This window comes from Polypterus senegalus, chromosome 12, assembly GCF_016835505.1.
Source record: "Polypterus senegalus isolate Bchr_013 chromosome 12, ASM1683550v1, whole genome shotgun sequence".
In the NCBI taxonomy this organism is placed as follows: Eukaryota; Metazoa; Chordata; class Cladistia; order Polypteriformes; family Polypteridae; genus Polypterus; species Polypterus senegalus.
In genome coordinates this window covers 132,207,982-132,233,303 of record NC_053165.1, presented here as the reverse complement: position 1 = coordinate 132,233,303, position 25,322 = coordinate 132,207,982, and the positions used below count along the sequence as shown (strand labels likewise).

The following is a 25,322-nucleotide window of genomic DNA, read 5'->3' as shown; positions in this document are numbered from 1 at the left end:
AGATACAAAGAATGACACTATCTGTGAAGCATAGTAGAGGAAGAATTGTATGATAGGTAATATGATAAACTTTGATACTGGGTCATCATTCTTTGTTGATGTAACATCACTGTAGCATAATGATGTCTTCAGAAATGTTAGTGATCTTATTGTGATCCACAGTGATTTGTGCAATTATGTAGCATAATGATGTCTTCAGAAATGTTTGTGATCTTATTGTAATCCACAGTGATTTGTGCAATTATCTTTTCTGTTTTAGATGTTATAGTTTTTTTTTTTGTTTTTTTTTATATAATTAAGAAGCTATCCAAGTAAGGGTTTAAAGCACAATTAGAATCTCTAGCCATTATTATAATAATTACTGCTCATATTAGGAATCAGTGCAGATACTTTTTTCTTAAATTCTCTGTCTGCATTAGGTGCATATGCTTACCCACCACCATTACAAGGCACTGTTCAGGATCAAATACTACAAGTTTGATTTTTTTTTTTTTGGATTTAAATTTCCATACCTCTGGTTTTCTTATCATAGCTGTAATAAACAAAATTTACAGATCAAGTCTCTTTTCAGTTCAAACTGATCCCTTACCTTTTAGGTGAGTCTGTTGTAAAAACAATATCTTGACCTTACAGCCTGAGATTTGGAAGATACTTTTTTAGGTTATGATTGAGACCTTTGACTTTCCAGCTTACAATCTTTCTTTAATGTCATATCTGAATTTGCTTGTGTAGCTTGAAGCAACTGCTAAAACAACAATTTTGACCTTCATATCATTATTTTTTGTAGCATCTGGTTAAAGTATGCTCTCCTTTGATAGTCCATAATAGTGTCATATAAATTGTATGTTTTTTCCTTTTAGGAATAAACTTTAAATGCTAACAGCAGGGGAAAAGTGCCCTGCATTAAATTTTAATAATGTTTCTTTACTTTATAAACATCTTTTATGAAGTTGAGTACTGTAAAATGTAAGCCAGAATAAATTCTTGAAAGTGACCTTGAAAACTCATGCAAGAAGTGTTCATACTTTAAAGTGTATATTGTAAACCAATTTAATTGAGTTAATTGTTTAATATTATCAGTCTTTCTACTAAAGTCCAAATACATTTGAATTTGTAGACCATCATGTAATAGTATGTATTAAAATTTAAATGAATCTGTCAGTTGTACTAATTTATTCCACTGTTCCTGTACTGTAATGCTTGGAAAAAACAGTATGTATGCTACTACTGAGGATTTTAACTTGTAATAATGTGGTATTAGAATATACCTCACTTTTCCTACATCTGTACACTATTTTTTACTTTTTGATACAAATTTTGGTTTCAAATTAGTTAGTTTTTCACTTAAAATCACCAAGTCCATCACAGGCCCTAAATTTATGAAGGTTCAGCTATATAGCACAGGTGCAATAATTTTCAAGTACGTTTCTTTACATGACCATCATGTAGAAAAATAATGGATTGTTGCTTTGGACCACTGTGTGTTTTATTCAGTAGATTGATGATCATATGCAGTTTGTCTTACTGTCTAAAATAAACTGGTTTTGTTTTGCATATGTTGTGGATTAAAGTGGTCTGTATTTCTAGGAATGTCCAAAATGCCATGTGACTATAGAGAAAGATGGGGGCTGTAATCACATGGTGTGTCGTAACCAGAACTGTAAAGCAGAATTTTGTTGGGTTTGCCTTGGACCTTGGGAACCTCATGGATCTGCATGGTGAGTTTGTGTATTTAAACTGACCTTGCTTATCTTTGTTTTAGGGTTAGTGAGAATCTATCTACAGTAGAGATCATGTTTAGTTGCACTCTCTTTTTTTTTTTTTTCTTTTTTTTCTTTTTTTTTTAACATCATTTATGTGTTAAATGGATCAGTATGTTTTAATGTGAATAAAGACTATGCTGATACCACAAGATGTGCACTTTTCCAAATTTTAAAGAAAGTTAATTTTTATGGAGCTGACTGTCTTCCATTTTCACACCATTCATCTTCATTTATAATGAAATTCAATTAATTACTCTATTAAAGATGAGTGTTTCTAGTTTTTCAGTGTTGGGCTCAATAAATCTTGGTGTTGAGTAAATCTGTTCTTTTGTAGGTTTTGTAAACAGTACACAGTCAATGTCTATTTGACCAACACTCACTCAAGCAGAAAGTAGAAAGGTTTTTGCTGTAAAGTACTGTGTTTAGATGATGTCCAAAATCTCCTTCTCTGAGCATCAGAAGCACTTGATATTGGAAGGTTAGGTGCCATGGTAAAGCCAAGATTTACACAGAACAAATAAACAGTTGCACTATTTAAACGGTATAGTTAATCAATGATCGAACATGTAAGGACTGAAAAAAGTATGACTTGTGCAAGGAGGGCTTATCTCATCATAGAGAGGATTGTGCTTCACAGAAATAGAGAACTAAAGTTCACTAGGTAGCTCAGATGGTGTATGGTGCTTTGAAAAGGTATGTTTACGTACAAAAAATATAAGTAGAGGGGACTTTTGACAGCAAAGACAAAATGTAAAGCTTGTGCAAGATCTGAAGCCTCTAGTTAACACCATATATTAATACTTGTTTAACAAACGGTTATCCAGTCTTCATTGTCAAAAGTAAAAACATAATTTCAGTAACTGGTTGCCCATTACCTTTCTTAAAAGAATAAGCAAAGGCTTCCTCTAATGTCCAAGAGGAAATGTTTGCGGAGGTTTGCCCTTTTCTCTCATGGCAAACTATTACAGCACCGTTACATTAAAGATTGTCTGTATGAACATTTCTAAGTTTTTTATGTCTGCACTTCAGCCTAGGATTTTCAAAATAACTGTGACATTTTACTGTTTTTGAGGTCATGATTTTGTTGTCTGATTTAACTGCGCTTAAAGATGGCCAGGAAAGGATATGATATTCATGATTTGTGTGTGTCTATTGAAAATCCAAATTGATTTTCATTTCTTAAAGTTAAAATTTTCATCAGAAAATTGTGTTTTTTTTACACTGCATATAACTTATTGATGACTACATCTTAGTAAAGATTTTTAAACGATTTCCAGGATATCTATCCTGAACGCTGAGACCAATGTACAGTGATAGGTCTATTTAGACCTATCTCCTTCAAACAAGTTGCACCATGTTTGCCTTGTTACATGCTCCTGATGCTTTGTTTTTGGTCGAATTTCACCTATGTCCAGTGATAACTGCAGTAGAAATTGTTTAATTTAACCAGGAATTTCGCAGTCTGCTCTGTTAAGTCATAGGATCAGGACTGTTGATTTGCAAAATTATTGCATGTGTAGTTTTGGAGAGTTAAAATCATTTCAGTATACATTCACACAAGTTTGCAGACACACACACAAAGAAATTTGTTAGTGACCATAGCTGTCACCTTTTTTTCTTGTCTTTGTATGATGAACAGAAAGAAACACAAAGACAATCACACACATGCATAGGCACCAGCTCCATGGGTGCCTAAAACTATAAACTTAAAAGTATAAAAATGTTGTGTGGTTTTTTGCTTTCCAATTAAAAAATTCTTTCAACTAGGATCACAAGAAGGACAACATCAGTAAGCTAGTATTATCCATGGTTGATCCATTTGTTTAATCTTCCGTACGAGGGGTGGGGAAAAAATGTTCTACGATGCATTGCGACTCCTTGTCTTTAACAAACCTACATCATTGTACACAACTCAATTTTACTTTTGTATGGGCTTACGAATGAAATGGAAAATACTCTGTGCATTGTACCATTGTACTATTCATAGTTACTAGTCATTAAAAGTTCTTTTTATTTTTTAATTGTAAACATTTTTAAATTTAAATTATACTTCTACTATTTTACATTGATAAAGTTCATAATGATGTGAATTAATACTAGAATTACCAAAGCTCGGGAACTCGTAATCCTGGCCCATCTTAAATCCCTTCGCACCTCTCCATCAGCATCTTTTGTGTTGTAAATGTGTCGATCAGCACAAACAGCAAGCAGCCTGGTGCAAGTGCAATACAACAGCATCTTTGGTGCAGCTGCTGACTTGTAATCAAGAGTCCGTGGGATTGATCCTGGGTGTCTCGCAAATTTACCATTTTGATTTGTGAGCTGCTCTTATTATGAATATTATACAATAAAAACATACATTTGATTTGTGTCTGTAACAGCCAGTGCAAATTTATAGTACTTGTAAAAGTTAGCATTTTTGTTCCCACTTTTATTCTCTGTCATGATCACGATACAACCCCCGCACCCCCAAACCGACACCAGATCTGACGTTGTTAGTTTTTCTTTGAAACTGGGAATAACTGTAGATGTGAGTGGTGATTTGAGACAATGAAACTGGAAATTCTCTGATCTGGAGGGATAAAACCTGACACACAAATGCTGGTGTGTCATGCTTTTTTGGTATGACATTGTCACTTGAATTTTTTTTTTTTTATTATTCAGTTTTATTGCGTGTTCCTGCTAACACTGAATTAGTATACACCTTATGATGTCAAAGCCGCAATGACAAAAAACAGACATAAGCATATATGCTATTTGGAATTATTAATTTTATGACCTGTATAATACATTTTGTAAAACATTGTGGCACTGATGCAATATTATTAATATTATTTAAATTCATTTGCATGCCTTCTTGCAGTTGTAATCAGTGACCTTGTTTCTTTTTATCCCCAACCAATCTTGCCCAGTCTCCAGAACTTGGTGCGTGGTGGTGTTTCCAGTCCCCACACACCCAAGGACCATTCTTCCCACGTTTATGACATGTGTACCTGTTGCAATGTACACACTTCTCTCTATGCTGTGGTTCCTTTTACATTGAAGGAGTACCTGACACTGACTGAGGGAAGTGAAAGTCTTGGAACAGAACCTTGCCAATGCTGCATCCTCTTTTTCTAGTTAATTTTTTTTAAACGATTCCCGGCCCTTATGCTTGTTCTATATATTATTGACTAGCAAAATACCCGCGCTTTGCAGCAGCGAAATGCTGCCTTAAAATTTTTATTAAGAAGAAAATTAAACCTTTTTAAACTGAGCGAAAATATACCAATAATTATTTGTTAAGGATCTCTTTGTATACAACATTGTCAGTTCGGCCCTCCGGTTGTAATATGACCAAGCTGTGCGCTTACTCTTGAGCATGCAACATACAGTTGGCCATGTGAAAAGTATTCTTGCCTCAAATCTCACAGCTTGGATTGCTGCTGTCATAATCGGTTTGAGTTTCATGGTTTGTTTCAATTACGACAGTATTTGCAGGACTTGTGTTAAAGTGACATTCGGCATCTGTCAAGCGTTGTAAGCATACAACCCGTTTCATTGATAACTTCACATCCAGCTTTTGAGAGTTTAAACATTCATAAACATCAAAGTGTCCACTACTGAAATTGTCACCTGTGAATCTAAGATGTGTAAGAGCCATTGGCGGTTGTCGAAAGGTGTAAAATATTTGGCCATTTAAGTACACTTGAAAGCGACAACCGAACAATTCAGCGGCAGCCATCAACATTTCACATGCAAAAGCATAGGTAAAGGGCTTAAGCATTTCACTGTTATATTGCTCCTACAATTATCTCTTGTACCGTCATCAGTCCACACCTTGAACCTGTAACAGTCATTCAATACATAAGAGACAATGTTCCTCCGAATATCAAGAGTGAGCCTGATATGGCCGTGCAATACGTAACAAAGAGAATGGAAAAGGCAGGTGCCATCTCTGAGAATGGAAACCACTCGGTAAGTGACAGTTCTTTGATCAATGGTGATCACCTCGATAGACATGTTAATGGCGGTACAGTTGGAACGATAAAGGAAATGGGTACCTAAACAATGTAAAGTAAGTCTAAAATACCTACACAATAACTATAATCATAATAAATGAACAATAAAACAGCGGAGAAGCCGTGGATTAAATAAAAGGGCTGCAGTTATCAGCAGTGAGACGTGAATCCCGTGGCAAATCAAAGAAGGGAATGTAGAGACCGGAGCAACGGACGGCCTTATGCAGGCAGCCAACAACGTGGGAGGCATTGGGATGGGGGACCCAACGCCGCCTCACACAGTGACCGAGCTGCAGGCTATGGACGATATATGTATGCGTAAGTAGGATTCAGTTAGCGTTGGGAACCCGCGTACCAAATTTCTTGAAGATGGGCCCATAAGTAACAAAGACCGTTCGAAAGTTCAATATGGCGGCCAACAGTGGCGTCATACCACCGAAATAAGTACGTACATTGGTTTCGGTTAGTGCAGGAAGGCCGCCTACCAAATTTCGTGAAGATGTGGCCATAAATAAGAAAGTTCAACATGGTGAACGTTGTCGACCGTTATGACCGTTACACATAGAATTTCAAAATGAAACCTGCTTAACTTTTGTAAGTAAGATGTAAGGAATAAGCCTGCCAAATTTCAGCCTTTTACCTACACGGGAAGTTGGAGAATTAGTGATGAGTGAGTGAGTGAGTGAGTCAGTTAGTGAGGGCTTTGCCTTTTATTAGTATAGACTAGCAAAATACCCGTGCTTCGCAGCAGAGAAGTAGTGTGTTAAAGAAGTTATGAAAAAGAAAAGGAAACATTTTAAAAATAACGTAACATGATTGTCAATGTAATTGTTTTGTCACTGTTATGAGTGTTGTTGTCATATATCTATACTAATAAAAGCTAACTGAATCCTACTTACGTAAATATATATACGTCCATAGCCTGCAGCTCGGTCACCATGTGAGGCGGCGTTGGGTCTCCCATCCTAACGCCTCCCATGTTGTTGGCTGCCTGCCTATATAAGGCCATCTGTCGCTCCAGTCTCTACATTCCCTTCCTTGCTTTGCCACAGGATTCATGTCTCCCTGCTGATAACTACAGCCTTTTTATTTAATTCACGTCTTCTCCGCTGTTTTATTGTTCGTTTATTACAATTATAGTTATTGTGTAGGTATTTTAGACTTACTTTACATTGTTCAGGTACCCATTTCCTTTATCATTCCAACCGTACCCACATTAACATGTCTATCGAGGTGATCACCATCGATCAAAGAACTGTCACTTACCGAATGGTTTCCATGCCCGGAGATGGCACCTGCCTTTTCCATTCTCTTTGTTACATATTGCACGGCCATATCAGGCTCACTCTTGATATCTGGAGAAACTGTGTCTTATGTATTGAATGCCTGGGACAGGTTCAAGGTGTGGACTGATGACGGTACAGGAGATAATTATACTACACAGGAGCACTATAAGAGTGAAATGCTTAAGCCCTTCACCTATGCAACTGCATGTGAGTTGATGGCTGCCGCTGAATTGTTCGGTTGTCGCTTTCAAGTGTACTGAAATGGCCAAATATTTTACACCTTTGGACAACCACCAATGCCTCTTAAACATCTTAGATTCACAGGTGACGATTTCAGTAGTGGACACTTTGATGTTTATAAATGTTTAAACTCTCAAAAGCTGAATGTAAAGTTATCAATGAAACTGGTTGTATACTTACAACGCTTGACAGATGCCGAATGTCTCTTCAACACAAGTCCTACAAATACTGTCGTAATTGAAACAAACAATGAAATTCAAACCGATTATGACAGCAGCAATCCAAGCTGTGAGATTTGAAACAAGATTACTGTTCACATGACCAACTGTACGTTGCATGCTCAAGAGTAAGCTCAGCGCACAGCTTGGTCATATTACAACCGAGGGTCAACTCACAATGTGGTATACAAAGAGATCCTTAACAAATAATTATTGGTATATTTTCGCTCAGTTTAAAAAGGTTTAATTTTCGGGTATTTTGCTAGTATATATATATTATCTACATATACACACACACACACACATATACATATATATATATATATATATATATATATATATATATATATACACAAACCGATTCCAAAAAGTTGGGACACTAAACAAATTGTGAATAAAAACTGAATGCAATGATGTGGAGATGGCAAATGTCAATATTTTATTTGTAATAGAACGTAGATGACAGATCAAACGCTTAATCCGAGTAAATGTATCATTTTAAAGGAAAAATATGTTGATTCAAAATTTCACAGTGTCAACAAATCCCAAAAAAGTTGGGACAAGTAGCAATAAGTGGCTGGAATAAGTAAATTTGAGCATAACGAAGAGCTGGAAGACCAATTAACACTAATTAGGTCAATTGGCAACATGATTGGGTATAAAAAGAGCTTCTCAGAGTGGCAGTGTCTCTCAGAAGCCAAGATGGGTAGAGGATCACCAATTCCCACAGTGTTAGTGGAAAGATAGTGAAGCAATATCAGAAAGGTGTTACCCAGCGAAAAATTGTAAAGACTTTGCATCTATCATCATCAACTATGCATAACATCATCTGAAGATTCAGAGAATCTGGAACAATCTCTGTGCGTAAGGGTCAAGGCCGTAAAACCATACTGGATGCCCGTGATCTCCGGGCCCTTAAACGACACTGCACCACAACCAGGAATGCTACTGTAAAGGAAATCACAGAATGGGCTCAGGAATACTTCCAGAAACCATTGTCAGTGAACACAATCCACCGTGCCATCCGCCGTTGCCAGCTGAAACTCTACAGTGCAAAGAAGAAGCCATTTCTAAGCAAGATCCACAAGCTCAGGCGTTTTCACTGTGCCAGGGATCATTTAAAATGGAGTGTGGCAAAATGGAAGACTGTTCTGTGGTCAGACGAGTCACGATTCGAAGTTCATTTTGGAAATCTGGGACGCCATGTCATCCGGACCAAAGAGGACAAGGACAACCCAAGTTGTTATCAATGCTCAGTTCAGAAGCCTGCATCTCTGATGGTATGGGTTGCATGAGTGCGTGTGGCATGGGCAGCTTGCATGTCTGGAAAGGCACCATCAATGCAGAAAAATATATTCAGGTTCTAGAACAACATATGCTCCCATCCAGATGTCATCTCTTTCAGGGAAGATTTTCAACAAGATAATGCCAGACCACATTCTGCATCAATCACAACATCATGGCTGCGTAGGAGAAGGATCCGGGTACTGAAATGGGCCAGTCTGCAGTCCAGATCTTTCACCTATAGAGAACATTTGGCACATCATAAAGAGGAAGGTGCGACAAAGAAGGCCCAAGACGATTGAACAGTTAGAGGCCTGTATTAGACAAGAATGGGAGAGCATTCCTATTTCTAAACTTGAGAAACTGGTCTCCTCAGTCCCCAGACGTCTGTTGAGTGTTGTAAGAAGAATGAGAGATGCCACACAGTGGTGAAAATGGCCTTGTCCCAACTTTTTTGGGATTTGTTGACAACATGAAATTCTGAATCAACATATTCTTCCCTTAAAATGATATATTTTCTCAGTTTAAACTTTTGTTCCGTGATTTATGTTCTATTCTGAATAAAATATTAGAAGTTGGGACCTCCAATCATTGCATTCAGTTTTTATTCACGATTTGTATAGTGTCCCAACTTTTTTGGAATCCGGTTTGTATATATATATACATACACATACATATATACAGTCTTTAGGGTGCGAGCAACTGTTGCTGGGTGTGCCAGAATCCATGAAGGAAGAAAATGAAAACATTATTTGTACAAAATCTTAATTTATTTATCCATTCCTAAATAATTAAATGGGCAGGCTATTTCAGATCAGTGCAATACGCTGTTTGTTAAAACGGATGACTCCGCTCTTACGCAAGTCTGCGTGGATATTATGAACTATCGTATCTGTTCAAGTTCTATTTAAATTTTAAATAGAAGGGATTTTTATTTAGTCGACAGAATATTATTCCGGAATAAATCAACTCAAACCTTAAATAACTTATAATATTTTGCTCTCCATAAAAATATATCCTGTCTAAATTATACAAGTTAGAAATAAAGTAAACGTTAAAAGAACAAACATTCAAATTTCTTTACTCTTATGTAATTTTATATAAAAAATAAACTTTAATTTTAAATATCCCAAAAGATTTTGCTCTCCATAAAAATATATCCTGTCAAAATTATACAAATTCAAATATGAACATGGTGCATAACAAAACCTGGAAATATAAATAAAATTTGTTCTTTTCAGCAATAACAAATCAAATCATTCAGTTGTCTTTGCTCTTATGTCATTTTATCAGAGCTGGACGCTGGCATCTTTTTTGGCAACAAGTTCGTTTATGTTTGGTGTGAGGTTCTGTGTTGTGGAGATTCTCAGGATGGACTGCAGGTGCTCATCAGTGAGGCGACTCCTGTGTGCTGTTTTGTTAGTCTTCATGACTGAGAAGAGCTTCTCACACAGATATGTGCTACCAAACATGCACAAGGTTCGAGCCGCATGTAGACGGAGCTGGAGCATTTCTGGGAATGGAGTGAATAAACTGTGCGGGCCGTGCAGTATCGACTTTGCCTTCAGTGTGCCATTACACTGCAGCTCAATCACCTCCATCTGAATCTGCACAGGTGCAGTTTCCACATCGACGCAAATGGGTTGCGAAACAACTCCAAATTCTTTTTTTGTTCTTCAAAGTCACCAAAGCGCCGTGCGAACTCAGTGCGCAGTGCGCCAGTTTATCAGCAAAGTGCGTATTTGGGAACACCGTTGTGCCGACTTGGTTCAACATTACTTGGCAACAGGGAAAGTGGGGCAAGTTGCACTGGTGCATTTGTGTCTCCCATAAAAGTAGCTTCACTTGAAATCACTTTGTGATTTTGCACGGTAAAAACGCCTGCTGAAGTGTCAGATTCTTCTTTAACTCTTCTGCTTTCTGTATCTTGTGCATTGCATTCAGGTCTTTCAGGTTATCTTGATGTTTTGTCTCATAGTGCCGTCTTAGATTAAATTCTGTAATTACAGCCACATTAGCTCCACAAATGAGACACACGGGTTTACCGCAATGTCAGTAAACATATACTCAGCCTCCCATCGGTTTTAAAGGCTCTATGTTCAGAATCACCTTTTCTCTTGGCATCGTGTGGGCTAGCTTCGCAATAACTTGCAGCATCATAAGCTAGACTTGATTAACGCGTAAGTGTTCGGCAAGGCAGCTGAAGCGCTGCATTATGGGATCTGTAGTTTATTGTGTTACCAGCGCTTCATATCCCCGGCCATTAATAACAATAATACAGTATATAAAATGATCTGGGCGGATATAATTACACGGGCGGGATGTGGCCCGTGGGCCTTGAGTTTGACACATATGGACTAAATAGAACTTGAAAAGAAATATTTTTTCAATGTGATCGCAATTCAGATCGAGTTGACGCGCACTACAGTACATCGAGCCCGCGTGCTATTGTGGTTTTGCCTGTGTGCCTCAATAAGTTACCCTCCCCTCGCTCTTACTTTTTTACCGCTCATCTAATGAATACACTGAGTATGGCTTTACCAAAACAATCATTGATCGCTAATAAATTATCCATTATTCATAAAGCTTCAATTGGTGATCTGTCTTTCTGCGTTAACCGCATATTTTTTCATACGCCTCAAACCAAGGGGATGCGAGGCTAAAATGAATCGAGAAGCGCGTACATACTTAGTGCATCCCCTCTCGAATCGAACCTCGAAGTCGCGCTAGAGGCTAAGCCTCTATTATTGCGCCACGGCATGCGGTTTGTCTATTTGAGCGTAGCAGTGTAATTCGGTTTTTGTTCAGCACTCTTTGGAACTGTTGCTTTTTGTCTGCGCATTGCGTCAGTTCACGTGAGCCACTGAATATGGTTTTATATGTCGCTCGCTTCTAATTGTTTCGCTGCCTTCTTAATTATATAATGCATGTTTTCTTCAGCGCTTTTGTAGCTCTTCCTGGTTTTCTACGCAATGCGTGATTATGTGAGAGGCGTGATGATGTCACACTAAACTCCGCCCCACGGCTTTCGAGCTCAACTCCATTACAGTAAATGGAGAAAATAGCTTCTAGTTATGACCATTATGCGTAGAATTTCGAAATGAAACCTGCCCAACTTTTGTAAGGAAGCTGTAAGGAATGAGCCTGCCAAGTTTCAGCCTTCTACCTACACGGGAAGTTGGAGAATTAGTAGTGAGTCAGTCAGTGAGGGCTTTGCCTTTTATTAGTATAGATATATATATATATATATATATATATATGTATTTATATATGTATTTATATGTATTTATATACATATATATTTACACATTTATATACATATATATATTTACACATTTATATACATATCTACATATATATTTATATAATCATACATACATATCTATGCTAATAAAAGTCAAAGCACTCACTCATCACTAATTCTAACGTAATGGTCATAACTGGAACCTATTTTTCTCCATATACTGTAATGGAGTTCAGCTCGCTGGCCGTTGGGGGCAGAGTTTTGTGTGACATCATCACGCCTCCCGCGTAATCACGTGAACTGACTGAGCGCAGTATGTAGAAAACAAGGAAGAGCTCCAAAAAGCGCTGAAGAAAACATGCATTATACAATTGAGAAGGCAGCAAAACAATAACAAGCGAGCGAGTGACACATACCAGCATATTCATAAGTGCAGCTACTGCGGAAACAAAGCACGGTGTAAACCGTAAGTTTAAGTTTATAGACACGCTCCCACTGCCATTTGTCATGCACAGTGACGCATACAAGCATATTCATGACTGCAGCTACTTTGTAAACAAAGCACGGTGTAAACCTAAAGTTTAAATTAAGTTCATAGACAGACTGCCGCTGGCGTTTGTCATGCCCACGACTAATGCGGGATACAAGTTTAATGAGAGGATGCAGGGTATAAACGAGTTTTGATCACTTTGTAACTAAGTTAAAATTGCTGGTGAATGGCTGTGCTTATGCAAATTCCGAGAGACTGTGTTTGTGGGGGGATTTACAGTTGAGGCGGGTGGGGGAGTGACGTCATCCTCTCCCCCTCCCATTCACCTCATTTCGCTCTGAGCTGAGCTCCGCAGCTAACACAGTCTTGCGGAAGCAACTTTGTCACGCTGCCACCAAATACTCACAGAAAAATCCACAAGTTAAAACACACGCTGTCTCTAGAGTTTCTCCACACTCTGAATCCTCCAGGCTCTACTTACAAAAGGTTACATTGACAATCATGTTACGTTATTTTTAAAATGTTTCCTTTTCTTAGCACAAGCACAGCTGAGAAGCTTCGATGCATGTGCTCCATAACGCGTTAAAAATAACGCATTTAATCACACTTTGCATTCCAAGCAAAGGGGAACTTCTCTTAATGCATGATTTCCTGGTACACCGATTACATTGATGCACACATCAGAGCTACAAAATATAAGAGTCGGAAGAAAGCGCTTTGCTTGGACTGATTGGAGGAAAATTTCATTTCAAAAGACTACCCGACGGAAGCCTTGATAAAAGCGTGGTTTTGTGCAAACTGTGCAAAAAGGAGTTTGCATAACACCGAGGCACTTCAACCTTACGGTACCATCTAAATGCAAAACATGTTACAGCGAACACAGAAACTGTGTATGCTGTTAGAACTAGCAGTACAAGTTTGAGTACCAACAAAAGGTGTCAGCAGCCCAAAACTGATGAAATGACTGGCTTCAGGACCAAAATTAGTAAGTCAACATCGGTCAAACTTACAAATTATCTCGCAAAATGGATTGCTTTGGACTGTAGACCACTAACAGTGCTGGAAGATAGGGGGTTAGAAAATGTGCTACAGTTAGCGTCAGGTCATCCAACTTTTCAACTGCCGTGCCGAGAGACTATTTCAAGTAGAATTCAACAGCTTTATGACACTGAAAAGCAAGCAAAATTAGATGCATTACAGAAAGCGGACTTTTTGGCTCTTATTGGGGATCATTGGACTTCTGTGACCGTTAGTAATTTTAATTACATTATGTTCAATGATCACAATGTTTTAGCCTAATGTACAAAATAATTTTGGCTAAGGTTACTCAGAGTTTAAAGGTGAAGCTGGTCAAATTAACTTTTATGTTTCTGCTTTATTTTTTTAAGATGAAAAACTGCACTTTATGTTGAAATTTTTCTTACTTATTATTTAAAGACAATACCATTCTGAACATGTACTTAAAGTACTTAGAATACCACTTTATTTTTAAGTCTGCCCAATTTTAGCCACGGATGATGATTCTGATTTGAATTGAAATGCAGTTTAAATGCATTTCTTTTTTTCAAAAATTAAAAGAGCCTGAGTTTATTCATGTCCATGTCTATTATTTGATTCTGTCGCCCACTAAAACCCTTTTAAATTAAAAAAAAACCATTTGCGCTTTGGGGCAAAGTAATGTGTGCGCTTCTAATTAATTAGATTAATTAGATTAATTTTTTTAATTGAGTCCCACCTAATATATATATATATATATATATATATATAGATATAGATATAGATATATATATATATATATATATATATATATAGATAGATAGATAGATATAGATATATTGATATACAGTGGAGGAAATAATTATTTGACCCCTCACTGATTTTGTAAGTTTGTCCAATGACAAAGAAATGAAAAGTCTCAGAACAGTATCATTTCAATGGTAGGTTTATTTCAACAGTGGCAGATTGCACATCAAAAGGAAAATCAAAAAATAACTTTAAATAAAAGATAGAAATTGATTTGCATTTCATTGAGGGAAATAAGTTTTTGAACCCCTACCAACCATTAAGAGTTCTGGCTCCCACAGAGTGGTTAGACACTTCTACTCAATTAGTCACCCTCATTAAGGACACCTGTCTTAACTAGTCACCTGTCCACAGAATCAATCAATCAAGCAGACTCCACACTCTACAACATGGGAAAGACCAAAGAGCTGTCCAAGGATGTCAGAGACAAAATTGTAGACCTGCACAAGGCTGGAATGGGCTACAAAACCATTAGCAAGAAGCTGGGAGAGAAGGTGACAACTGTTGGTGCGATTGTTCAAAATGGAAGGAGCACAAAATGACCATCAATCGACCTCGCTCTGGGGCTCCACGCAAGATCTCACCTCGTGGGTGTCAATGGTTCTGAGAAAGGTGAAAAGAATCCTAGAACTACACGGGAGGAGTTAGTTAATGACCTCAAATTAGCAGGGACCACAGTCACCAAGAAAACCATTGGAAACACATTACACTGCAATGGATTAAAATCCTGCAGGGCTCGCAAGGTCCCCCTGCTCAAGAAGGCACATGTGCAGGCCCGCCTGAAGTTTGCCAATGAACACCTGAATGATTCAGAGAGTGACTGGGAGAAGGTGCTGTGGTCTGATGAGACCAAAATAGAGCTCTTTGGCATTAACTCAACTCGCTGTGTTTGGAGGAAGAAAATGCTGCCTATGACCCCAAAACACCGCCCCACCGTCAAGCATGGGGGTGGAAACATTTTGCTTTGGGGGTATTTTTCTGCTAAGGGCACAGGACAACTTAATCGCATTAACGGAAAATGGACGGAGCCATGTATCATGAAATCCTGAGCGACAATCTCCTTCCCTCTGCCAGGAAACTGAAAATGGGTCGTGGATGGGTGTTCCAGCACGACAATGACCCAAAACATACAGCAAAGGCAACAAAGGAGTGGCTCAAGAAGAAGCACATTAAGGTCATGGAGTGGCCTAGTCAGTCTCCGGACCTTAATCCAATAGAAAACCTATGGAGGGAGCTCAAGCTCAGAGTAGCACAGAGACAGCCTCGAAACCTTAGGGATTTAGAGATGATCTGCAAAGAGGAGTGGACCAACATTCCTCCTAAAATGTGCAAACTTGGTCATCAATTACAAGAAACGCTTTGACCTCTGTGCTTGCAAACAAGGGTTTTCCACTAAGTATTAAGTCTTTTTGTTAGAGGGTTCAAAAACTTATTTCCCTCAATGAAATGCAAATCAATTTCTATCTTTTATTTAAAGTTATTTTTTCGATTTTCCTTTTGATGTGCAATCTGCCACTGTTGAAATAAACCTACCATTGAAATGATACTGTTCTGAGACTTTTCATTTCTTTGTCATTGGACAAACTTACAAAATCAGTGAGGGGTCAAATAATTATTTCCTCCACTGTATATAGATATATAGATATATATATATATATAGGTGTGAAAAACTATTTGCCCCCATCCTAATTTCTTATTCTTCTGCATGTTTGTCACACAAAATGTTTCTGATCATCAAACACATTTAACCATTAGTCAAATATAACACAAGTAAACACAAAATAGTTTTTAAATGAAGGTTTTTATTATTTAGGGAGAAAAAAAATCCAAACCTACATGGCCCTGTGTGAAAAAGTAATTGCCCCGAAACCTAATAACTGGTTGGGCCACCCTTAGCAGCAATAACTGCAATCAAGCGTTTGCGATAACTTGCAATGAGTCTTTTACAGCACTCTGGAGGAATTTTGGCCCACTCATCTTTGCAGAATTGTTGTAATTCAGCTTTATTTGAGGGTTTTCTAGCATGAACCGCCTTTTTAAGGTCATGCCATAGCATCTCAATTGGATTCAGGTCAGGACTTTGACTAGGCCACTCCAAAGTCTTCATATTGTTTTTCTTCAGCCATTCAGAGGTGTATTTGCTAGTGTGTTTTGGGTCATTGTCCTGTTTCAGCACCCAAGATCGCTTCAGCTTGAGTTGATGAACAGATGGCCGGACATTCTCCTTCAGGATTTTTTGGTAGACAGTAGAATTCATGGTTCCATCTATCACAACAAGTCTTCCAGGTCCTAAAGCAGCAAAACAACCCCAGACCATCACACTACCACCACCATATTTTACTGTTGGTATGATGTTCTTTTTCTGAAATGCTGTGTTCCTTTTACGCCAGATGTAACGGGTCATTTGCCTTCCAAAAAGTTCAACTTTTGTCTCATCAGTCCACAAGGTATTTTCCCAAAAGTCTTGGCAATCATTGAGATGTTTCTTAGCAAAATTGAGACGAGCCCTAATGTTCTTTTTGCTTAACAGTGGTTTAGAAATCTGCCATGCATGCCATTTTTGCCCAGTCTCTTTCTTATGGTGGAGTCGTGAACACTGACCTTAATTGAGGCAAGTGAGGCCTGCAGTTCTTTAGATGTTGTCCTGGGGTCTCGGATGAGTCGTCTCTGCGCTCTTGGGGTAATTTTGGTCAGCTGGCCACTCCTGGGAAGGTTCACCACTGTTCCATGTTTTTGCCATTTGTGAATAATGGCTCTCACTGTGGTTCGCTGGAGTCCCAAAGCTTTAGAAATGGCTTTATAACCTTTACCAGACTGATAGATCTCAATTACTTCTGTTCTCATTTGTTCCTGAATTTCTTTGGATCTTGGCATGATGTCTAGCTTTTGAGGTGCTTTTGGTCTACTTCTCTGTGTCAGGCAGCTCCTAGTTAAGTGATTTCTTGATTGAAACAGGTGTGGCAGTAATCAGGCCTGGAGGTGGCTACGGAAATTGAACTCAGGTGTGATACACCACAGTTAGGTTATTTTTTAACGAGGGGGCAATTACTTTTTCACACAGGGCCATGTAGGTTTAGATTTTTTTTCTCCCTAAATAATAAAACCATCATTTAAAAACTGCATTTTGTGTTTACTTGTGTTATATTTGACTAATGGTTAAATGTGTTTGATGATCAGAAACATTTTGTGTGACAAACATGCAAAAGAATAAGAAATCAGGAAGAGGGTAAATAGTTTTTCACACCACTGTATGTATATATATATATATATATATATATATATATGTATGTATATATGTATGTATGTATATGTATGTGTGTGTGTGTGTGTGTGTGTGTATATGTATGTATGTATATACAGGTCCTTCTCAAAAAATTACCATATTGTGATAAAGTTCATTATTTTCTGTAATGTACTGATAAACATTAGACTTTCATATATTTTAGATTCATTACACACAACTGAAGTAGTTCAAGCCTTTTATTGTTTTAATATTGATGATGTTGGCATACAGCTCATGAAAACCCAAAATTCCTATTTCAAAAAATTAGCATATTTCATCCGACCAATAAAAGAAAAGTGTTTTTAATAGAAAAAAAGTCAACCTTCAAATAATTATGTTCAGTTATGCACTCAATACTTGGTCGGGAATCCTTTTGCAGAAATGACTGCTTCAATGCGGCGTGGCATGGAGGCAATCAGCCTGTGGCACTGCTGAGGTGTTATGGAGGCCCAGGAAGCTTCGATAGCGGCCTTAAGCTCATCCAGAGTGTTGGGTCTTGTGTCTCTCAACTTTCTCTTCACAATATCCCACAGATTCTCTATGGGGTTCAGGTCAGGAGAGTTGGCAGGCCAATTGAGCACAGTAATACCATGGTCAGTAAACCATTTACCAGTGGTTTTGGCACTGTGAGCAGGTGCCAGGTCGTGCTGAAAAATGAAATCTTCATCTCCATAAAGCTTTTCAGCAAATGGAAGCATGAAGTGCTCCAAAATCTCCTGATAGCTAGCTGCATTGACCCTGCCCTTGATAAAACACAGTGGACCAACACCAGCAACTGACATGGCACCCCAGACCATCACTGACTGTGGGTACTTGACACTGGACTTCAGGCATTTTGGCATTTCCCTCTCCCCAGTCTTCCTCCAGACTCTGGCACCTTGATTTCCGAATGACATGCAAAATGTGCTTTTATCCGAAAAAGTACTTTGGACCACTGAGCAACAGTCCAGTGCTGCTTCTCTGTAGCTCAGGTCAGGCGCTTCTGCCGCTGTTTCTGGTTCAAAAGTGGCTTGACCTGGGGAATGCGGCACCTGTAGCCCATTTCCTGCACACGCCTGTACACGGTGGCTCTGGATGTTTCTACTCCAGACTCAGTCCACTGCTTCCGCAGGTCCCTCAAGGTCTGGAATCGGTCCGTCTCCACAATCTTCCTCAGGGTCCGGTCACCTCTTCTCGTTGTGCAGCATTTTCTGCCACACTTTTTCCTTCTCACAGACTTCCCACTGAGGTGCCTTGATACAACACTCTGGGAACAGCCTATTCGTTCAGAAATTTCTTTCTGTGTCTTACCCTCTTGCTTGAGGGTGTCAATGATGGCCTTCTGGACAGCAGTCTTACCCATGATTGCGGTTTTGAGTAATGAACCAGGCTGGGAGTTTTTAAAAGCCTCAGGAATCTTTTGCAGGTGTTTAGAGTTAATTAGTTGATTCAGATGATTAGGTTAATAGCTCGTTTAGAGAACCTTTTCATGATATTCTAATTTTTTGAGATAGGAATTTTGGGTTTTCATGAGCTGTATGCCAAAATCATCAATATTAAAACAATAAAAGGCTTGAACTGCGTTTTTTGAACAGGTTTGATGCATGGAAGTGATCACTCGTACTGCGTTCAGTCAGTTCACGTGAGCTGCTCTCTTCTGTGATGTTGCGATGTCCACGGCTTTATTTAATGTTAGTTAAGACTCGGCACTTAAAAGTTTCTCGCTACAGCAATTTTAACTCCGTTACAAAGTGATCCAAAGTCTCGTTTATACCTCGTGTCTTCTCATTAAATTTGTATCTCGCGAATAAAGTATTCAGCGTTTTTCTTAAGTGCTCTTTGGGAGCTCTTCCTTCTTTTCTAAGTACTGCGGTCACAGTCAGTTCACGTGATTACGTGGGAAGCGTGATGATGTCACACGCAACTCCGCCCCCCATGGCCATCGAGCTAACGTCCATTACAGTATATGGAGAAAAATAGGTTCCAGTTATAACCATTATACGTAGAATTTCGAAATGAAACCTGCCCAACTTTTGTAAGTAAGCTGTAAGGAATGAGCCTGCCAAATTTCAGCCTTCTACCTACACGGGAAGTTGGAGAGTGAGTGAGTGGGTGAATTGGGCGGGTCCCTTTTATTACTATAGATTAGATCCTGCCACAGATCTTCTAAATGAAAATGTGATTTTGTTCCAGTTTCAAATAGTATAGAACATCAGTTACCCACTGACATAAAAGAGATGGGGTGGGATTATTCCAGTTCAGCAAGAGTAAGGTCAAGGCGATTAGTTTTTCTTTCTCCACTGTATGCCAGTGTGGAAGTACACCAAACACAGCTGTTAGTGGGTTAGGATTGATTGTTAAACCATGACTTTCTGATAGGCATTCAAAGATTTTTGTCCAAAATGATGTTAATTTTGTGAATGCCCAAAACATGTGGCCCAGTGGGGCTGAAACAAGATTGCAACATTCACAGGTTGAATCTTGCTCTTTATATATTTTGGACAATTTTAAATGAGATAAATGTACTTAATAAAATATTTTGATTTGAAGGATTAAGTGCTTTGCGCATATGGAGCTAGAGTGTATTCTATGCATGGCTGCATTCCACTCCTTTTCTGAAATATTAAGTGAATGGTCTTTTCCCCACTGTACCCTGGGATCATTTGAATGGAAGGGGCTTTAAAATGTTTTAATGTATTGTACAGATAATGTCTGAGTCTTCAAGACTAATCAATAATTCTTCTGGAATAGAAATGGGTGGGAGGTGAGAAAATTGAGTAGGTTCCGTTTAGCAAAGTTTTTAATTTGAAAGTGGTGCAAAAATGATATTGATGAGAAGTTAAGTTTGAAGCGTAGAGTTCATTAGATGCAAATACATTATCTATGTACAAATCTTAAGTGTTTTAATCCTGAACATTTTCCAAACATTAAATACTGTGAATGTTTGAGAGGGTAGAAAAAGGTGGTGGTTATTTAGAGGTGCAACAGATAAAAGCTGCTCTGTCTTAAAGTGCTTTCTACATTGTTTCCATATCCTGAGTGAATGAAAGACAAATGGATTATTGGTGTATTGATGGTAATTTGTATTTACTGGGGCACAAAGCAGGGAATATGAAGAAGTGCTACTAGTTTTTGATTCTGTTGCAGACGAGGCCTATGTATTATTCACTGATTTGTGTTGATGTCCAGGTCTTTATGGCCTGTATATTTGCCGCCCTGTAATAAAATTGAAAGTTAGGTAGTGTCATGTCCCCTTCTGCTTTAGGACATTGTAGCGTTGCCCTTTGGATGCATGGATGTTTCGAATTCCAAATAAATGAGGTTATGATTGAATCTAATTTCATAAAAAGTGATTTGTAATTTTATATGGGTATGCTTTGACATAGGAAAAGAAGCTTGAGAAGGATGTTCATCTCATCATCATTCTCTGTGCTGATGTGAGATGGGGGTAGACCATCTATTCACATCTTGTTTAATTTTTTCCCACGCAAAAACAATGAAATATTGTTGATAAAGAGCTTTTTATTTACTTGTGATATTTACCCTTAGGTATTTAAACTGATCTGCTAAGATAAATGGGAAGGTGTCCAGTCCAGTATTGTGCGCTAGAGAGTTCACTGAAAAAAACACACTTTTATTCAAATTGATTTTGGGTCCAGATAGCTTTGCTTTTAGGACTGCTAGCACTAAATTTTGTGTGTCAGATATACAGGTGGAATCCCATTATAATGAAACTCTTGGAACCATAACAATATTTCATTATAAGGAATAATGGGGTAATTAAGGATAGTATTGTGACCGGGGTCACCAAGTGATTTGCAGTCTCTAATGGCGGTGGCACAAGAACAGCTCTGTAAACAGTAAACCAAGGGAAAAGTAATTTGTTGTCCTCTTCAGGAATAGGCTTACTATGTAACAAGCACAATGTTTAGAACATTTAACACCAGACTTTGATATGCTCTTCCTCGTACCCTCCTTCCTGATCTGTCTTCTCCAGACCGTGCCGCGCTATGCTGCTCGTCCATTTCATGGCTCCTAATAGCTTCTATTTTGCTTGAAGTCTTCAGATTGTACCTGTCTTCACTATATACATTAATAAGGTACCTTTGTTTTCCTGTCTGTTGTGTAACGCTGTGAGCCAAGCTTGACAATACTGGTATATAAAACAGTGATCCTTAAACTATAAAAAATATTGTATTTGACAATGGGACATTAGATGGAACTTTTTTAAGAGAAATACAGCAATGAAAACACAGAATGAAAACGAGTTGTTAGATGAAGGCATGATTCTGAATGCTTTCGCAACATCATTTTTCTTCATTCCGGAGTCACCTTTTTCCAGGATTATGAATTTTTCTTTCAACGTAAACTGACTCCTTTTCTCACCTTTTTGGTGGTTCTGTGAAACTCGAACAGTACAGTATTTGGACATGACACAACTACCCAAGAAGAGACTCGGTGGAGCACGGACTCAGAACTGAGACTACTGACTGAGACTACCTGAGACCAGACATTTCACAACAGACTGTCACTTTTGGTCTAACCAAGCCTCGGCAAAAGTGTAGGTGTGGCATTAAACATTTTTTTGCATCACATTATTAATTTCTGTGGCCATTGTTTCGTTGAAAAAACATGTTATTCTTAAATTAAAATTTTTTTAAAACAAAATTCATTAAACTTGTGTCTGTCTTTGTATATATTTTTGTTTTTTATTCAAATATCTCATACTTGCATTGAATAATAGAAGTACTTTTGTTACAGTATGTGTAGTGATTGAGACAGTCTAATATTGATAGTAATTTAAACAAAAAATTCTGCCATATAGGTGCATATTTATTTTTCTTGTGGAATAGGCACAATTCTGTAAAGTATCTGTACACATGATGGAATTTGCCATCTGGCACTTTCATTTGTTGTTGTTATAATGGAAATTAAATGTCTTAAGTTTAGCGCATTTTTCAAGATGAATTATAATTTTGTTTTAAACACAGTAAGTGGTCACATTTTGGGAAAAAAAAAATCATGTAAGTCAGAAATCAAAATTCATCAAGAATTGCTTTATAATTGCATTGAATCGTGCGGTATCTTGCGATTTCCACAATCTGCTGCAAGCATATGTATAAATAGGATTTAACTTTTAGTTAATGAGAACTTATTACAACAAACAGGACAAACAATGGGGTAAAAAGGTTGAAAACATGAATAAACCCATCATGAGGCCAAACTGAAATTTTATCAGCATAACTCATATAGACCCAAAAAGTACTACAGAAAATTTTACTATTGTTGTTATTGGGTAAAAATGCTAGTTATAGCGTCTGCAGTAAGCTTGATTATATGGTCATTACACATATATACAGTAGGCCATTATGGACACACATGTGTGAAGTGCAAAACAAACCAAAACTCTGGCTTCAGTAGAATTGTAAACATCAAAGTGGACAGCGGCGTTATTCCACCCCTGTACCAATATGTCTAACAAGCAGCTTGTTTACTTCAAATTACAATGTAAGCTTTTCATTTAATTAATCTTCCGGTTCATTTTACGCCACATTTACTTGTGTACATAATAAATATTATATAACTGATTCTATATTATTCCTCAGTTCAATTGGTTGTACTATGTTATAAAGTTTTCTATTGAGTGATATCCTGTGGTATCACTGAAGTGTAATTTATATGGAAATACTATATGGACCAATCCCTACTGATTTTTTTTTTTAATTAACTGTAAAGTAAGAAGTGATTTGAACCATCTGACCATAAAGCATTGTAGCAGTCAGTTCTACTTGAGGCAAATAAAGAACTAGCCCTTCACGGTCTTACCTCTTAAGAAACCACCTTAATTAATATATTTCTAAGTTACAGAAGGATTATTTTAGAAAAGTTAATACAGTATGTCACATTCATATTAGAGATAACACACTAAACTTCAAATGGCCTTAAGATACTTTAAGTTAATGAGGATTTGATTTTGGAACTTAATTTGTCCCCGTGGAAATTTGGCTTTTTACACAAGCTCTTTAAATAAATAAATTCATAAATAGATGAATAAATATAAAGATACATAAGAAATTTGACAAACGAGAGGAGACCATTCAGTTCATCAAGCCCCTTTGTTTAAATAGCTGCAAAGCTTCCCCAATATCTCATCCAGATTTTTCTTAAAGATTGTCAAGGTTTCTGCTTTAACTGCATGTCTCTGTATTTTGTTCTAGAGTCCCATAACTCTTTCCATAAAGAAGTGCTTCTTGGCTTCAGTTTTAAATGCACTTCCCTTTAATTTTCACTGATGTCCTGTAGTACATGATTAACCCTTAAGTCAGAGGAATGTTGCTGGATCTACTTTATTAATGTCTTTTAGGATTTTTAAATACCTGGATTAGGTACCCACACAGACTCCTCTGCTTGAGACCAAACTAGTTTAATTCTCTGAGTCTGTCAGTATAGGTTTTGTCCTTAGGTCTGGGGATGCACCTGGTTTCTCTTCTCTGTACAACTTTGAACTTTTTTTTTTGTACCGTGGTGACCAGAACTGCACACTGCACAGATATATATACAGTGGTGCTTGAAAGTTTGTGAACCCTTTAGAATTTTCTGTGTTTCTCCATAAATATGACCTAAAACATCATCAGATTTTTACTCAAGTCCTAAAAGTAGATAAAGAGAAACCAGTTAAACAAATGAAACAAAAATATTATACTTGGTCATTTATGTATTGAGGAAAATGATTGAATATTACATATTTGTGAGTGGCAAAAGTATGTGAACCTCTAGGATTAGCAGTTAGTTTGACGGTCAAATTAGAGTCGGGTGTTTTCAATCAATGGAGTGACAATCAGATGTGAGTGGGCACCCTGTGTTATTTAAAGAACAGGAATCTGTCAAAGTCTGCTCTTCACAACATGTTTGTGAAAGTGTATCATGGAACGAACAAAGGATTTCTGAGGACCTCAGAAAAAGAGTTGTTGATGCTTATCAGGCCGGAAAAGGTTACAAAACCATCTCTAAAGAGTTTGGACTCCACCAATCCACAGTCAGACAGATTGTGTACAAATGGAGGAAATTCAAGACCATTGTTACCCTCCCCGGGAGTGGTAGACCAATAAAGATCACTCCAACAGCAAGGCGTGTAATAGTCGGCAAGGTCACAAAGGACCCAAGGGTAACTTCTAAGCAACTGAAGGCCTCTCTCACATTGGCTAATGTCCATGTTCATGAGTCCACAATCAGGAGAACACTGGACAACAATGGTGTGCATGGCAGGGTTGTAAGGAGAAAGCCACTGCTCTCCAAAAAACAATTGCTGCTCATCTGCAGTTTGCTAAAGATCACATGGGCAAACCAGAAGGCTATTGGAAGAATGTTTTGTGGATGGATGAGACCAAAATAGAACTTTTTGGTTTAAATGAAAAACATTATGTTTGGAGAAAGGAAAACACTGCATTCCAGCAAAAGAACCTTATCCCATCTGTGAAACATGGTGGTGGTAGTAGTATCATGGTTTGGGCCTGTTTTGCTGCATCTGGGCCAGGACAGCTTGCCTTCATTGATGGAACAATGAATTCTGAATTATATCGGAGAATTCTAAAGGAAAATGTCAGGACATCTCTCCATGAACTGAATCTCAAGAGAAGGTAGCTCATGCAGCAAGACAACGACCCTAAGCACACAAGTCGTTCTACCAAAGAATGGTTAAAGAAGAATAAAGTTAATGTTTTGGAATGGCCA

The 25,322-nt window shown here is 37.9% G+C and overlaps 1 protein-coding gene across 1 annotated transcript in view; it reads left to right on the top strand.

Annotated features, from left to right (window-relative positions):
* The window catches only part of arih1 (ariadne ubiquitin-conjugating enzyme E2 binding protein homolog 1 (Drosophila)), a 231,087-nt gene that overhangs the window by 183,135 nt on the left and 22,630 nt on the right, over positions 1–25,322 (top strand). The window contains exon 10 of the mRNA XM_039773452.1: positions 1,588–1,718. Within this exon, the coding sequence (XP_039629386.1) occupies positions 1,588–1,718 (131 nt within the window). The remainder of the gene's footprint in view (positions 1–1,587; positions 1,719–25,322) is intronic.